Here is a 16,448-nt window from a genome sequence, read left to right on the forward strand (position 1 = left end):
TACATCTGATGTAGTAATTACAATTAATTCACTCCCATTTTTTATGAAACATATTATACCACAATATTTTTAAGAATGCTTTTTGATGATTCTCATTAGCTAAACAAAATTGAGCACACTACAAATGTTTAAAGTCCGTTTTCATTGTACACAAGTTTGCAGTAAAATATTGATACTGTAAGATGACTGAAAATAAAAAAGAAGTGTTAAAAGAGTACACATTTTTAAATGAAATCACATTTTGTGTATTTCACAAGAAAAAAGAGCATTCATCCAATTTGAGACACATCCTATCTCTAAGCACTTTTAGACAAACGCATCTAAATGAAGCGGATGAAGACTTCACAAAGATTCAATATATCTTTTGTTGGAATGCTTGAATTATTTAAGAAAACACCACAAGTTAGACACGTCCCTTGTTCTTGCCCCAGCTTCTCCCCCATAATGAAATGAGACTTTCCAAAACATGACAAGTATGCATTAAAATTGAGAGATAACGTCTAAACATATTCCACCAATAACTGCACTGACCACCAACCTGTACCATCCCTTTATAAAAAGGGAAAGAGAAGTTCAAGGCTTTGGAAAGCTGTGAAGTAGAAAGGGAAGCTAACATTAAGTAAGAGATGCAAGGCAATTTCCACTTAACCCAAACCATTTTATATATCCTTTGCTTACGGCCATAACAGGAATTTTATCCTAATATGCTACAACATAACTAAAACTATTGTAGTTTTACATAAGGAGATGTTCGTATTTATGGATGTGGTAAAGATTTATCCCTGGAAAAAGCATAGGGCATTGTTTTTTTAATAGATTTCATTCAGAAGTCTTTGGGGGGGGGGGTGAACAAGTATATAATTGTATTTACATTACAGCCCTGTTACACTAACACATCTCTCAGTAGCAGATCCCTGGGAACCTTGGAAGTGATTTCTGCATAATTCTACCCATTTTGTCTATCTACAGAAGTTATAAGCCCTTCAATTCTGCAGCATTAGCTGTCATAAACCAAATCTGGCTTCATTTTGCTTTCTGAGAGATCTTTTTGAAGTTTTGGCTTAGAGCTTGGTTATACACAAATTCATCAGAACTGAAGCAGTGACAATAACCAGTGACAAAGCTGGGAAGGTTGATAATGCCTCTGCTAGACCAAATCAATGGAATAATTCAAACAACTGCAACGTTAATCTAGCACCAGAAGACAGCCTGAGGCAGGCATTTGCAATCCTTCCTCCCCCCTCTTGCGCTCCTACCCATGCAGTTCCTCTCCTGGCTCTGGTGCACGCCCAACTCACCGAGCACAGGGCATGTGGCTTCCTCTAAGCGCCAAAGGCAAGGCATTAGATCACTTAACTAGTTTCAATGGTAAATCATGGCTTTAGTGAACAGATTAAAACTTCGGGAGCTCACGGTAAAAAATTAAAGCATCATATCTTATACAGGATTTTTTTAATTATTTGTTTTTATTTTTTTATAGTTGCATTAAAGCCAAATATTTGTTTGTAGTTCTTCCATGATTTCCACAGGTTCTTTATCTGTGTCTTTGGTCCTCCCTCTAACAAAAAGAGGGGTGCTTCAATAGGTGTAAACTAAGATAGCACATATACATACCTAAAAACAGCACCTGACTCAATAATTTTCACATTTTAATGAAGCAATGTTCCTACTTTAAGATAAATTCAAACAGCAAAGATGTTAAAAAAATAGACCTTTGTTCTTCTAAAAATTTTAATATACGTGAAATACCTTTTTTCCTGTTGATTATCAAATCAAAAGAAATCCCTTAATACTTGACATCATGGATTTTTTTTTCTTTGGTGGTAATTTCACAAGACATCTGAACATAAAAAAAACCCCTCCTCCCTTCTGAAAATCCTCTGTGAAGATTCACACTTTCAAAAGGCTAATCAAAAGGAATTAAAATAAGCCCATGTTATTTCAGAGATAAAAGAAAAACTGTACCAAACATCTAGGTCCTGGGCTTCTTAATTTTATGATACCAAGTAAAATGTTCAGAAATCACATGAAAAGCACAAGTAATAAGAATATATTTACCAATATTAGGAAATAAGAACACTCCATTCAGGAAAAACATCATACCTGTACTCTGTCAACATGAACTTTCACTCCTCCAACAATCCCCTTTTTAAAGGCTGCCAACATATCTAATATGGGATTGAATCTGCTCCCTCTGAAATTTTAAACAGATCCCCATTAATTTTCCAGTGAGGTAAAAATGGCACTGAAAATGATGCTTTTATCTTTCTCTACCTTATATTGTCTTCACGGATAAGTACAACAAACAGTGGGCGACCATGCATTTTCCAGTACTGCTTAATGAACTGCAGCGCATTCTAGGTAAGAAAGTCATGTTAGTCACAAAGAAATAAATACACAAGCACAACGTACTAGAATACACAATCCAAGATATTAGAAGAGCTATCTTAAAGTAACAGCACTGAAAAACCCAAGAGGCTACAAAAAACGTGGCTAATAAATAAAACACCAAGAGTTATAGATTTCGCCAAAGAACATGTTGTTTTCAAGTGCTGCTTACTCACAGACTTTCTGAAAACACTCCTGATCACAGACTAAATCTGTAGCCAGACTACATGTTACGTCCTAGGAAGTATGCACAGGAATCCAGGTCCTGAATCGCTGCATGGAATAACCAGTGCCACCTTCCATGCACTGAAAGTAGTTGCTCAAGCCCAGGGGACTTAGCAGGTGAGCTGCACACCACTGTCATCCTTAAAGGTAAGAACGGCAATTTTTAATATTTGCACAAAGTTTAGTAATATTTCCTCCAGATGCAGCTTTCGTATTTCCCATAAGTAGTCCAGTCTCATTCCTTTTTGCAGCCTCAAACATCTGTTTTCCCAAAGAAACAAAGGATTTTGCCTGCTGCACTACAGCATTCCCAATCACTTACAGGTGAATTTCTTTTGTTAGATAAAGATACTCCCTAGAATTCATACTGGGCTGATAAAATATTCATCTTAATACTCTTTCCAAAATGAATTGCAAGTTTATTTTTGTATTGGAAGAATACACACTACACAGTGTTCACCTTGCACATCTGTATTTTATTTAACTCCACAGTTTATTCTTCTACAGACTCTATTTTTGTCAGTTTCTCAAAGGAAAAGTTAAGATAGATCTGTCTTACCTTAATGTCATCAATCAGCATCATAACATCCTGAGACATGTAGAAATCACTTAGATCAAAAATGATCGAGTAGCAAACTACGGTCTTTCCTAGTATTCGATAAATCTATTAGGAGATAAAGCTTCCATTAATCTTTTATTTAAAATATTTGAAACATTAAAGTAGCTGAACAGAAAAAAAAAAAAGGTATTTTGAAACTATCAAAGAAATACTGAATGTCGAACAGTTTTGTATTAAAACAAAAACAAACAAAAACCCTACCCATCTAGTTTTAAGCACTCTGGTTTTTATAAGGTATGCAGATCTATACTGTATTCCAGTTAAACTGTCTCACTTCACCACTCATCCTGTTTTGGCCAAGTTTTACTGTAGCTAGATGCCTAAAAAACATGACAGTTTTAATAGTAAGATGGAGCATGTGCATCCTTAATAGCAAAATATGTTAAAAAGACTTAAAAAGTAAGACATATGCATAAAATGGAATTACACTTAAATTCTGTTTAAAACAGTGCAGAGACTAATGCAGTGTTTATCTGAAATAGATATTAATAACAATTATATAAAGATGAGAAAATTTCTTGCACCAACCTTTGACGTTCCAAGGCATCCTATAGGCCTGTCCGGTCTTCCGGATAATCCCAGTTTATCATTGACTCCCAGATGGAAGTAAGCCTGTGAGAAATAATCACAAAAACTGAAGAAAACCTATATATGACTTCCTTATACTCACATAGGAAGCTGTCTGCATTCTACTTTAATTAGAAAGCAAGATTCATAAAACATGATCATCATTTCTATTGCTTTTATTCTTTTCTTCCTTTCTTCAAACGACTGAGATGCATGGGTCCAACTCTTGGCTTCTGCAAAGCACCACAGGGGCCCTGCCTATCAGCACAGTTTCAAAACTCAGCAAAAACTTGTTGTTTCTTGTCTTAGGTCTTATTTTTAGCTTATTACTCCTATTATTTTTCTTATCTACAAAATCTGTAGTATTTTTTGAATCTTCAGATTGCTCATGGACACTGTATTATTTATTTATTTCAATAAGACCCCAACAGATCATTTGTATTGATTGGCCAATATTGCCTTCTGTAATGCTTTTCCTATGTGGATACAAAGATAAAACAGTAAGATGGGAGCCATATGAAGATCCTTCCTTATTCTACTTTTAGTAAAGGCATGCAAAATTGATGCATCGACCACAAAAAGCAAGAGGGAGTTATCTCATTATTCATTACTTGATTCTTATTTGAGTTATATTAAATTATGCATGCCTAGTATTACTTCAACTGATATAATTTTGTGATACTTACATCTTAAAGGAATAACCTTAATTTCTTACAGCGTATCAGAATAAACCGTAAAAATGCAACTAAGCTGTGGGCAAAACAACATAAAGGAATCAGTTAAACCCAACGGAAAGCTGTACTTTTTTCCTTATTTGGGTTGGTTTAGGTGACAAGCCCATTATTACTAAAACTTAATTCATATTATGATTTTATAACAGGAGTTTTAAACATTTTTCTAAGCTCAATATTTCTTTATTTTATAAGAATAAAATTCAGAAGCAAATGAAAGTGAACATTTGAACAAACATTACACTCAATAGCTTTTTACTGCTGTCAGCTTGGGGCCTTCCTGATATTGCCTACGTTTATGCATAAATACCAAGAAATATTTAGAAAAGAAAACAAACAAAACTTCCTACACCAACTGTTTGTTCACACTGAAGAACTATATTCAAGCTGAAAGGAATGGAGACATCAAACATGAGCAGCTTTCCGTAACCCATACACACATAACAAAATCAGAAGAATGTTTTTGTAGCACATAATGGAGACTAAAAAATGGTACTAGACATAAAGACACGGCCTTTTCTGGAAGTCCACTAGGAAAAGTGGATCAGGTGACTTAATCAGGTGATTCATTCTTTCTAAGTGTACACGTACCTACCCACCGAGAGTATAAAGAAAATACAAGAATTGTCAGAATTCCACCAGCTTTTGAAAAAGAAATCTTAAAGTTATCACAGCCAAGAATTTAATTAATAATAAGAAATATATATATATAGTGAAAGTCTCATCTTTTTGTCAGGGAGACCAAGGAAATGATGCATGACAGACAGACAACGTATAAAACTATAGTAAACGTATGGGGTATCTATCTGTTGAACCAGAATTTCAGTTTGAGAAGACAAATACAGTCAGAGAATCCCCTCTGAAATATACCAGCAAGAAATCCGGTGAGCAAAAATGGGTTGAGAAGTGAAGAAGGCTGAATGTAAACAAGGATATTTGTTTTCTCTGTAAGTATTTTTCAGATGTTAATGGCAGTCATTATTTGGGGGTAATCATCTTTCTGAGTAAGCTGGCAAGGTTTTAGTACATCAATCAGCAACGTACCTCAGACTTCTTAAGTCTGTGAGGATATATTTTCTACTCTATGTTTGGTTTTGTTTTTCTCTGTGTCCTTGAAGCTTCTAATAAAGATAATGGCATCTGCCATGCGACCCCAATTCCAGAGGGAGAGACTTGCATAGTTGTAGTCATGGAACGGATCGGTAACATCTTCAGGACTGAAACTACAAACGTGGATTATACTTCCCCGCGACATTCAGAATTCAGTTTGGCAAGACCTTCGTGTACCTGGTCCACAACCAAACTTCATGTGGAGAAGTATAAATACATCAAGTGCACATCTGTGATTCTTGATCACCTTACCTGTCTGACAGCCCCCTGCAGCTTGTTAAGGCTTATTTATGTACAGACAGACTTTTCAAGGCTTTTTTCAGAGGAAAGGACCAGTTATCACAGAGATAGAGTTAAATAGGCACCCAGTAATCATACAGATTTTCTTAGGACTTTTGATATGTTTGCCTACAATTGCAGATCAAAGCATTTATCATTCACAACAGCATCTGTCACAGCCTTTTTGCCCTGAATGTATTTCCAGGACAAACAGGAGTGGATAGCTTCAGACTCTTACTCAACATTGGCCAAAGTGTTGTATCTAAAATACTAAAAATGACTGAACAAAAAGAGGCCTTGGTAGTGCTAAGAGACCGCTGAAATGGATCAGTGTGGCCTGTAGATGCCATTCACCTTTGACTCCTGGCTTCACATGGCAATGACAGCTACTTGAACACATGCCTCTAAAGCTGTCATTAGCAGTGAGGCTCAGTATGAGTAAGGGCTAACAGGGACAGCCCTTGGAAGCAAGGGGATGCAGTACTCTGCCACAGATGCCACCTGCCTGTATAGGAAAAGAAAAATCTGAAACCTTCACAGGGGATGAAGGAGATTCTGAAAATTCCCTTCACCCCAGGACTTTTGGCCACAGATTTGACCGTAGACTGAGTCAAAGGGGTAATCAAGAAGGATTTAAACACCAAACTTCCTGGATATAGTCAATGCAGCAGACTTGTAGAAGAAACAGTTAAAGAAGACTGTAATGCTTTTTATAGAGGCTGTACTATCAAATTATATGATGGCTTATGCCTATTGCCTTATATCCATTTCTTTGACCATTATGCATTTGCCTATGTTTGTCCATCAAGTTTCTCTTAGTCTACTGCATTACTAATATTTTATTATTATTTTTTTGAGAGTAGCTCAGGTAATAAGCCTAATCAGGTAATATCTGGGCTTCAGTGCTTCACTGGAAGTTCTAACTAGGCAAGTATAACTGACCAGTACTGGCATATCAAGATACCCAACTGAATTAGAATAACACAAAAAAGGGTAGATAACAAATCTAAGGAGATACAACTCTAACAGCTTGATATAAACTAATTTTGTTACAAGAGATAGATAGACAGACAGATAGATAGGTAAATTTCAATGCAGAGTTCCTTACTTTGACAAGTTCTTTTTGAGCCCATATCTGAATTGGTTCCACCTGCTGGGGAGTCTGAGTTTGGATTCCATATGTGTTCAGAAAAACCTGTAGGCTACAAACAAAACAATAACAAATTTAATTAAAAAGTAGTCTTAGCTTTAGCAATTATCTTGGCATCTGAGAGATGAGTAGCAGAATGAAATGCAACACTTCCTTGAATACGAATAGCAAATTAGAGATGTAGTGTTCTGCACTTACTTACTGTGTATATTCTTAGTAAAAGCAAATACCTACCGTTGACTTTCTGCTATGAGGGCCACATGCACTACCAAATCATTTTCTAAAGGACCCTAGAAAACAGTAAAAAAGTAATTATTTGCATTACTATTTTGTTAGATATAACGTGAACAGGAGCAGTGTCTATTTAAACAATTCATGAGCATGACAGACATCACTGCATTGTTTTTCCTATTTTGTAAACAAAATGAAAAACCACCACAAACTAAAACTTGTAAGTCTCAGAACTATGGAAAGATTGACCTGTCAATAATAGTTTGCAAGATGCATGTTGAAGAATTAATAATAAAAAAGCTTCTGGTATTCATTTCCACTATATATTTTTTTAATTTAAAAAATGATGTAGGAGAAATAGTTTGCTTTATACAAAAATTTGTAAGTTGTACAATCAATGTATTTCCTTCCACGTGATACAACATAATATTTTGATACATATTTTTGTAAAGAGGGAAGTCACAGGTAACTGAAAATATCCATTTTAAAATAAAGAACTGATTTCAACCCTCTACTCTGAAATACCTTGATCTGAAAGCTACTAAGACTTTTATTTACACATATAAAATTACACATAATATACACTTTATATATATATATATATGATGTATTACATTTAACAGGAGATAACAGCATTTCCTTGCATTGTTTAGAACAGATAACTGTGTTTGAAGTAGGGAATAGTATTTCACATTACATCAGGAAGTCATGCAAATATGCATAAATTCAGTATGTTGGGTGAAATAAAAAAATCAACATCATGGGTCTTGGAATGGCTTTTCTTTTCAGTGGCAACATGCATGACTAGCTAAAAAGATGAGAGGTCTGAGTTATTCCCTGTTTATTTCTCCTCTGTAGCTGAATGACTGAAAATATATATACATATATCAAAAGAACTAAAAAGAATGCAACACATTTTCATTCCTAAGGAATCTGTGGGGCATTATGCCTACTTTTGTCTAGAAACTACCAGAACACGAATGACAAAAATTTAATACATCTTCTATCAATTGATTATATAGAAATACAACATCTTCTGTGCAGATAGATGAATAGATGGATTAATTTGGAACAAAAAGTTCAGAGCGAATGCTTGCTTGTTCAGTCATCTATGAGCCTTGATATCAAGTTAGATCGTCGGGATTTACAGAAGAAATTCCTGATAACATGCTCCCAAAAGTACATCTGCACTGTATTTCTGCTAAAGGTGCTGGTGGTTTTGCCACATGATTAAAAGACGTGTACAAACAGATGAGATTAAGAAATCAAAAGTTCAAGTGGCATTAACAGACGTTCCTCTTAGAATCAGTTAATCATGCTATCGATCTCTTTTATACAAACACTAATAAAACACAAACCAGTTCTCTACCACAATGAGCGTCCTGAATTTTTAAAATAAAAAGCAATGACTCCCCAGAGAACGAGACAGCTCCCTCCAAGACTGCTTTGATTTATATACAGCCTGTGATCTACCTTGGGAGCAGTCTTCAAGTTAAGACTCAGCTTAATTATTACTACATCTCAAAGAGGGACGAGGTAACCAGCTGAACGTAAATCTGTATTCTGAATCTCCACGGAGGTATGTCCTTTTGTGGTACTCGTACTAATGCCTCACACACAGATGCATTCAATGACATGCCTCATTTATAGCAGCCAGTAAGTGGTGGTTCTAACACGGGCCATAACTGAGCAAATGCATCTGTTGCACAACTGGCACATCACCAAATCTGGTTATAAGGTATTGTCCCTAAATAAAAGCAAATACTTTTTACTGACTTAGCAAAGGTGGTCCTTAATAGACACTCAACAGTGGATTTTCCCTCAGAATTAGGCTTCTCCATGTGGTTTTATCGTTTCCTCCCTACTCTAATTTCATCATGTCAAAACCTGAGATTCATATGAATGCATCTTGAACTAAAAGTCAGAAAGAAAGCCTCAGAGGTATTCACAGCAGCTAAGTTCAGGCTTATGATGGCTGGGCTAAAAAACAGGTTCTAAATGCACCCTGCTTTTGTATGACTACATCTCTGTATTTGCAGCATCATTATATATAGAGAAAACAATACTCAGGCCAGAAAACAGTTTAAGAAATTGCTGATTCCTTAATATCTCATTCAAATCGATTTATTATGTGCTGGGTTTCATGGATTGATGAACTAGACAAAATAATTTATCAACACCTATCAACAATAAGAGCAAGTGCCGGGTCCTGCACCTGGGACGGGGAAACCCTGGCTGCATGTACAGACTGGGCGATGAGACGCTGGAGAGCAGCCTAGAAGAGAGGGATCTGGGGGTCGTGGTAGACAGCAAGTTGAATATGAGCCAGCAGTGTGCCCTGGCAGCCAGGAGGGCCAACTGTGTGCTGGGGTGCATCAAGCACGGCATCGCTAGTAGGTCAAGGGAGGTGATTGTCCCGCTCTACTCTGCGCTGGTGCGGCCTCACCTCGAGTACTGTGTGCAGTTCTGGGCACCACAGTATAAAAAGGACATGAAACTGTTGGAGAGTGTCCAGAGGAGGGCTACGAAGATGGTGATAGGCCTGGAGGGGAAGACGTACGAAGAACGGCTGAGGTCACTGGGCCTGTTCAGCCTGGAGAAGAGGAGGCTGAGAGGAGACCTCATCACAGTCTACAACTTCCTCGTAAGGGGGTGTCGAGAGACAGGAGACCTTTTCTCCATTAACACCAGTGACAGGACCCGCGGGAACGGGGTTAAGCTGAGGCAGGGGAAATTTAGGTTTGACATCAGGAGGGGGTTCTTCACAGAGAGGATGGTTGCACACTGGAACAGGCTCCCCAGGGAAGTTGTCACTGCACCGAGCCTGTCTGAATTTAAGAAGAGATTGGACTGTGCACTTAGTCACATGGTCTGAACTTTTGGGTAGACCTGTGCGGTGTCAAGAGTTGGACTTGATGATCCTTAAGGGTCCCTTCCAACTCAGGATATTCTATGATTCTATGATTCTATGACCTACAGCAATTGGTTTTCAGGAGACTTGCTGCTTCCATCATCTTTATTTGAGAAGACTTGAATGTGTAAACAACTGCCTGACTTTGAAAAAAGCATTATGGACAAATGTTAAACCAAGGGCTGCATTCATTGTCATTTAGCATGTAAAGACCTGAAGGATCACAAGCATTAAGTATTCTAGAAAAAAAAAAACACAAAGTAACAGACAAACTATTCCTGAACAGTGTCACCCTTTTCATTAGTGACAGTGACACACAGCGCTATGTATTAAAAAAAGATGTGGAAAAACACTGAAGTCCTAATTAAGTCCACTACCTAAATCCTATCGTTAAAAGTTTTTTAATGTGTGCTGTTTCACATTTGTGTAATAACGCAAGCCAAACTGCTGTTGGCACATCAATCACTGTCTCCCTAGGACACTGTAACAGACCCCCCTCCGCACCCTTCCACCTTGCATTTTCACACTGGATGGTGGGAAGAAGGATGCGTTTCCACCACCTCCTGCATGCTGTGCAAATGATAAATACACCCTGGTGTTTTCAGAAGACAAAGGTAGAAGACAGATTCGTTTTGCTTGCTCTCCAAAAATTCGTGGTTTGTAACAAGGTTATAAACTGTCAGAGGCAGGTTGAAGGGAAAACCCCTGATGCCATTCCTGGCACTGGAAGAGAAAGCAGCTCAATATCAGTCTTTTGCTGCAGTCTCACTGGACAGATGCTATCGCTATATGCTTTTCTGCACAAATTCCCAGGAAATCTCAGAACTCTGAAAAAAATCCATTCATTTTGAACATGTGAGAAAAAGTGGACATATTATTCAAGAACACAGATTAGAATGGTACCTACTGGGCATATGGAACAATCGGAGGAAAACAGAAACAGAATGCAACATAAGAAATTGTACTTAAGCCAAAGAATCCACCTTGCTGCTACTAAACTACAAACGATACAAAATACATCTGCTTCTGAAAGTATCTAAATACTGCTTAATGGTTTACGGTCAATACTACTAACAGACTAGACCTCTCTAATGAAATACAGCATGGACATCGGTGTGCCATCAATTCCAGAATAACATTCAACCTTTTCAGAATTGTGTTAACTTCAGTAGGCAATTGTATTAACACAAATGAAAGGTAAGAATATGCTTATAAGCAACATTACAAATCATTAGACATGATAATCTTTAAACCATCAAAATTAGACACACTATAAACCTAAGCATAATTTAGGTAGCTGAAAGATCCTAACACGTTCCAGACTACCTATACTTTGCAATTTCATTTCCTTCTTTAAGTATGTTACTTAGTTCCCTGAAAATAAACAAACATTTCAGGATTTTGACTATTCCCTTCCCAGCATCATCAGGGGGCATTAACTTTCATTTCCAATAACATTAAGTGAAGTCCTTACAAATTAAATCTACAAAGCAAAACTCTAAAAGGACACAGTCACTGCACGCTGACAGACAACGTCATGAATTAATTGAAGCTCTATACTTCTATTTCACATTAAACCAGAAGATCAATTAGTCTAACCTTGCAATATATTAGCATCATTTTTATTGAATTCAAATTTAATATGACAGCAATAAATCAGCTTTTGTATGCTCCAGTAAAACACAAAACGACAACAAAAAATGCTCACCAACTCATGACATTCCTCATATCTAATTGTTACTACTGCAGACCCTCATATATTCTCCCAAAAGAGAATCCAACAACTGAAACTGTCATAATCTCTTCTGGATATGGAGATATTGAAACAGGAATAACAAAAATAGCTCTTCTAAGAGCAATGAAGTTTTGAAGAGTTATCCCCACTGAAAGAGAATGCCCTGCATTATCTTCTTTCTGTAGAGTAAATGGAGCAGGGATGATTCCATGCTTTGTGGTTTGTTTGTTTGTTTTGTTTACCTTTTTTAAAAAAATAACTTGAAAGGTATTTAAACTGAAATGCTACTGACCAGCCTTACAAAGCAAATTGCTAGTGCAAAGGAGAAACTCGCTGACTGCCATCAGACTTCGTTATGTTTTGGAACACAGTCTAGAGCTAGCAAAGAGAATCCTGCTGCAGCACCACACTGGTATTTCCCCAAAACGGAACATAGCGAGACCTCTTCCTGAAAGCTGAGAAATAAATTCAGGAGGGACATTAAAGTATGAGAAAAAAACATTTCCTTTCAGTTATAAATAGAATAGGTAGTTCAGTATTAGTGGTCATTAAGTTTTTAATATACTGCTCATTTGATCCCACAATTTTCCACAGCAAATGAGACTGTCCTCTTTTTAGCAGATTTTGAAGGCCGAGTGATGCCTTCACAGCATTAGTTGTACTGACATGCAATGTATTAAATCTAGATAAAACTCCCTTCCAAACAACCACTGCGGTCCTTCAATCAGACCACATCCCTGTGTGCCTATAGGCCTCTATTCTACAGGAGAGGCAGACCTCCAGAGACCAGAGTTGATATGCAGCAAGCCTTATGGTATAGCCTCTTCAGTACAGGGAAGTGTTTCCAACATATTAACCAAAAAAAAAAAAAAATTGTTTATTGGATTTGTTACTGCATATTTCTACTACAGAAATAAAAACGGAAATACATTTCAGAACAAATGCTAAGTGAATTTCAATGTTAGAGTAATCATTCTCTGCCCTTAGTGTTACTACTTAGTTTCTTTTGTTCTCTCTGTTTTGAGCTAGTAGCTACAGCACACGGTTACAGTAACATCCTTACATTCCTGTATAATATACCTCAGCAATGACTGCACAACTGCAAAATCTTAGCAGAGGTTAAAATGCTGAGAGCATACCAATGCTGCCAACTTTCAAAAGGTTATATGGAAAAATAGGAGACTAGAACATGGCACTTTCCATTCTGACTAGAGACATATCATACTAAGCGGTGAACAGAGAAATTTGAAGGGGTAACATTAAGAAAGCTGAATTAATTGAGCAATCTTCAATGATCAGAACAGTTAAACTTTCCTAACTGTACTTCTCCAGCGTGAAACTACAGGCTTACACGTGTACGTGGCTCATCTCATGCTTTACGCTCAACAGCTTGCGCAGGCAGTACAATACAGCAGTACAACAGGTTTTACATCCGCAAAAGGACGGAGTAAAGAATTCCTCCGTCACTAATGATAGAAGATACCTTGGCACAGAGCTCCTTAATCAGAACTGCTAAACGTTGAGAAAAGAGCAACACAAAAGACCAGAAATAATAAAATACATTGAACAATTGTATGTATCAAATCAAATCGTGGTCCACATCAGAAGGGACAGGCAGGAAGAGAAAGGGATGATGGCTGCAGTATTTTTTCCGTTGTTTACGTTTAGAAGCACTGGTAGCGTTGTACAAGTCAGTAATGTAGGAAGTTTCTCAAATATAAGAAACAATGTATCTGAAATTTTTGGAATTCTTTCAAAGTTTTAAATTCCTTTGAAAAGTTTCTTTCACACCCAGGACCAAACAAAACTTCAAGATGGAACAACTGATTTGAAGTAAATTAGGTAAAAACACAGTTCTTTCACGTTATTTGTGAAAATAATGAAATAATCTCTGACTCTGCAGAGGTAATTTTTAGAGAAAGGAAGGTTACTTGCCAACAACAATGGTTTTCATAGTGATTTTGCCTTTGTAGGCTTATATGTACCTTACTTAATATACAGTATTTAATATTTTATGCATCAATAACAAATGCAAAGTGCTGAAAAAGAAACTTTTCACATATATATTTCTCATACTGAGAAACAAAAAGGCTCAAAAAAACTTCTTCTAATCGCACATTTTCATACATCCAGGTCTTACTCTTTAATAAAAGAAGTCCTCTACATATATACCTGCTTTCTGTTTTGTTGTTCTATTTACAGCAGATTTGAATAACAAGGTTCCAAGCACTGCCCATCCCTGGGCTCTCATTCCTGCTGTGGATTTAAGCCAAATCCAGGAACACATGGATATACCACACACCAAAAAAAGAACTTCATATTTGTAGCTCTTAGGAGCTCTAAACAGAAATAATATTTCAATACTCTGAAGTGGTGGTAATTAACTGGAAGTAATAAAAAACGTAAATTTCCTCTTGCCATCCTGACGTATCTTAAAACTCAAAGAAATGCAATGATTAGCAGCTATTTAAACTCATAATATGTATCATTTTGATTCTATCACTTAATTTGAAAGCAAATGTACCACTTCCCCAAAACCCCAGATGTTAAAATCTTTCTTTTAGAAGTAAACCAGGCTTACCTGGTTTGAAAATCTCATGCTAACATTCCGCTGATCTTGTGGAGGTACATAACGTCCGATGGGATCAATATCTTTCGGACTTACTAATTTGTCAGCTGAAAGTTAATGATAACAAAAACACAGAATGACTTGAGTGCTTTCTGCAGCTTCTGTGAAGGAGGCATGCAAACATTTTACGCAGTCAGTTCTGCTGCTGTAATCGTTGTTTTAGATCAGTGATTTACACATCAAAAGGACAGGCTACAAAATTACATTTAAACTAATGATCCAAGTATCATTCTTGCTACACGTAATGATAGTACTGTAGTACTTATAAACAGTGCTTCACTTTTTAATAGAAACCTCTTATGTGATATGTGGAATTCTTTACACGGGTATGGGGAGAGGGGAGGAGGGGTTGGGAAAGCAACCTAAACTTCAATGATTTTAAACATTTTCCTGAAAGAAAATTAACTACTCCAATAAAAATAAACATCTGGATAAGGAAGAAGTTTCTGAATACTACGCTGTGTAGTAAACTAAGACCGCAGTTTATAAACTCAAAATATATCCTGGCTCAGGGCTATCAGTGTTTGGCAGGAGCAGGGAGCTGAATAGATGGCGCGGTGGAAAGCAAACGCTTGGGCAGGCAGTGAAGGGCACTCTGGCTGGGCAGTGCACTGAAGAAGCCAAGAAGGAGCCTGCCGCTGTTGGGAGCTGTGCCAGTGGTTCTCAGCCACCAGAACCTGCAAGCCTCTCCCCCAGCCGCCTGCTGCCAGAATGCAGCCTGGCTCCAGCGGGGAAGGACCCAGCTCCCTGCTCTGGACTCTTCCTGCAGAGTCACAGGCTATGTCCAGGTGGTTGCATTTAAAAAACAAGCTAGATTATTTTTAAAAATGATTTAAAAAATGTCGAATTTATTAATATACTAACCCATCAGTGACCAAAACACATTTTAAGGGAAACAGTCATCTGTTTTCAGATGCATGCAATCAGACTTCTCATGCTGGCTAAAGGCATGAATGCTACCTAAATTATTTGCAGTACTGATGATGCTATAAAATTGATTAACCAAACAACTGCAAGACCAATGGCCTCTGCCTAACAGTACTTAAAAGCAAGAGCTGTTCCCAGAACTGTTGTTCTGTCTCCTCTGTTTTTTAAATTGACTTACACTGCTGAGAAATTTACATATGTAGTCAAAATCATTTCTTATTGCAGATGAGTAGTAACAGAATAATATGAAATTTAAGCTAATTTTAAATATTTATGCTTTTAAATAAAAGTAAGTACTCAGTGTATGTTCATTACCATTATCAGAAATACATATTTACTGGAATCCAATTTGGTCTATACTAAAAAAAAAAATCCCTAAAGCTCATACCTTATTTCTAGGGAGCACAGAATCAACAGAAAGCATGTAAAAACCATAAGAAAAGGCAGCCAGTATTTTTTTTTTTTTAAAAGAATGAATTTTCAATTGCACGGAACAGCTGAATACCTAGTGGCCGGGCATTATTTTCTCTTCTTCTACAGCAGAGACCCTATTGTGAAAGCTTGACAAACTTCCTCAACCAAAGCAACAAAGAAATTCTCTTGAAAAATAGCATTACTGCATGCAAAATGTGAGGGAATGTCAGGAAATGAAACAACAAATGAGAAGGATATTGTGTTTAGAAGATTTTCAGTATTCTATAAAATATACCAGTAAGCTTCATAGCATGCTGCATGCAGCATAAAAATTCAACACGAAGAACAAAAAGCAATTTTTTGCCCATCACATATGTACCGAAGCAGAAGACACACATGCTACCCATACTACCTGGAGTCCTTTCAAAATTCAAGCCAGTGTGTTTGTTCAGATTCAAGAAAAACATTAACAAGATAAATATCCTTTACCTATGATGAGTCAAAACCTGATAGAATTTCTTCAGCCTCTTAC

At 36.9% G+C, this 16,448-nt stretch overlaps 1 protein-coding gene and 1 long non-coding RNA gene across 8 annotated transcripts in view; one reads left to right on the forward strand and one right to left on the reverse strand.

The window, feature by feature from the left end:
- PHKB (phosphorylase kinase regulatory subunit beta) overlaps positions 1-16,448 on the reverse strand; it is a 74,130-nt gene that overhangs the window by 17,681 nt on the left and 40,001 nt on the right. For all 7 annotated transcript variants that reach the window (XM_035336746.1, XM_035336745.1, XM_035336752.1 and 4 more), the window contains 7 exons: positions 14,528-14,622; positions 7,304-7,359; positions 7,028-7,121; positions 3,761-3,844; positions 3,173-3,277; positions 2,275-2,357; positions 2,104-2,194 (listed from right to left, as the gene is read on the reverse strand). In XM_035336746.1, the coding sequence (XP_035192637.1) occupies positions 2,104-2,194; positions 2,275-2,357; positions 3,173-3,277; positions 3,761-3,844; positions 7,028-7,121; positions 7,304-7,359; positions 14,528-14,622 (608 nt within the window). The remainder of the gene's footprint in view (positions 1-2,103; positions 2,195-2,274; positions 2,358-3,172; positions 3,278-3,760; positions 3,845-7,027; positions 7,122-7,303; positions 7,360-14,527; positions 14,623-16,448) is intronic.
- Positions 671-15,974, forward strand: LOC118172682. The gene is made up of 3 exons (XR_004753817.1): positions 671-803; positions 3,399-3,402; positions 15,954-15,974. It is a non-coding gene; the product is annotated as an uncharacterized LOC118172682 (long non-coding RNA).

The sequence above is a fragment of the Oxyura jamaicensis genome, chromosome 11 (genome assembly GCF_011077185.1).
Source record: "Oxyura jamaicensis isolate SHBP4307 breed ruddy duck chromosome 11, BPBGC_Ojam_1.0, whole genome shotgun sequence".
NCBI lineage: Eukaryota > Metazoa > Chordata > Aves > Anseriformes > Anatidae > Oxyura > Oxyura jamaicensis.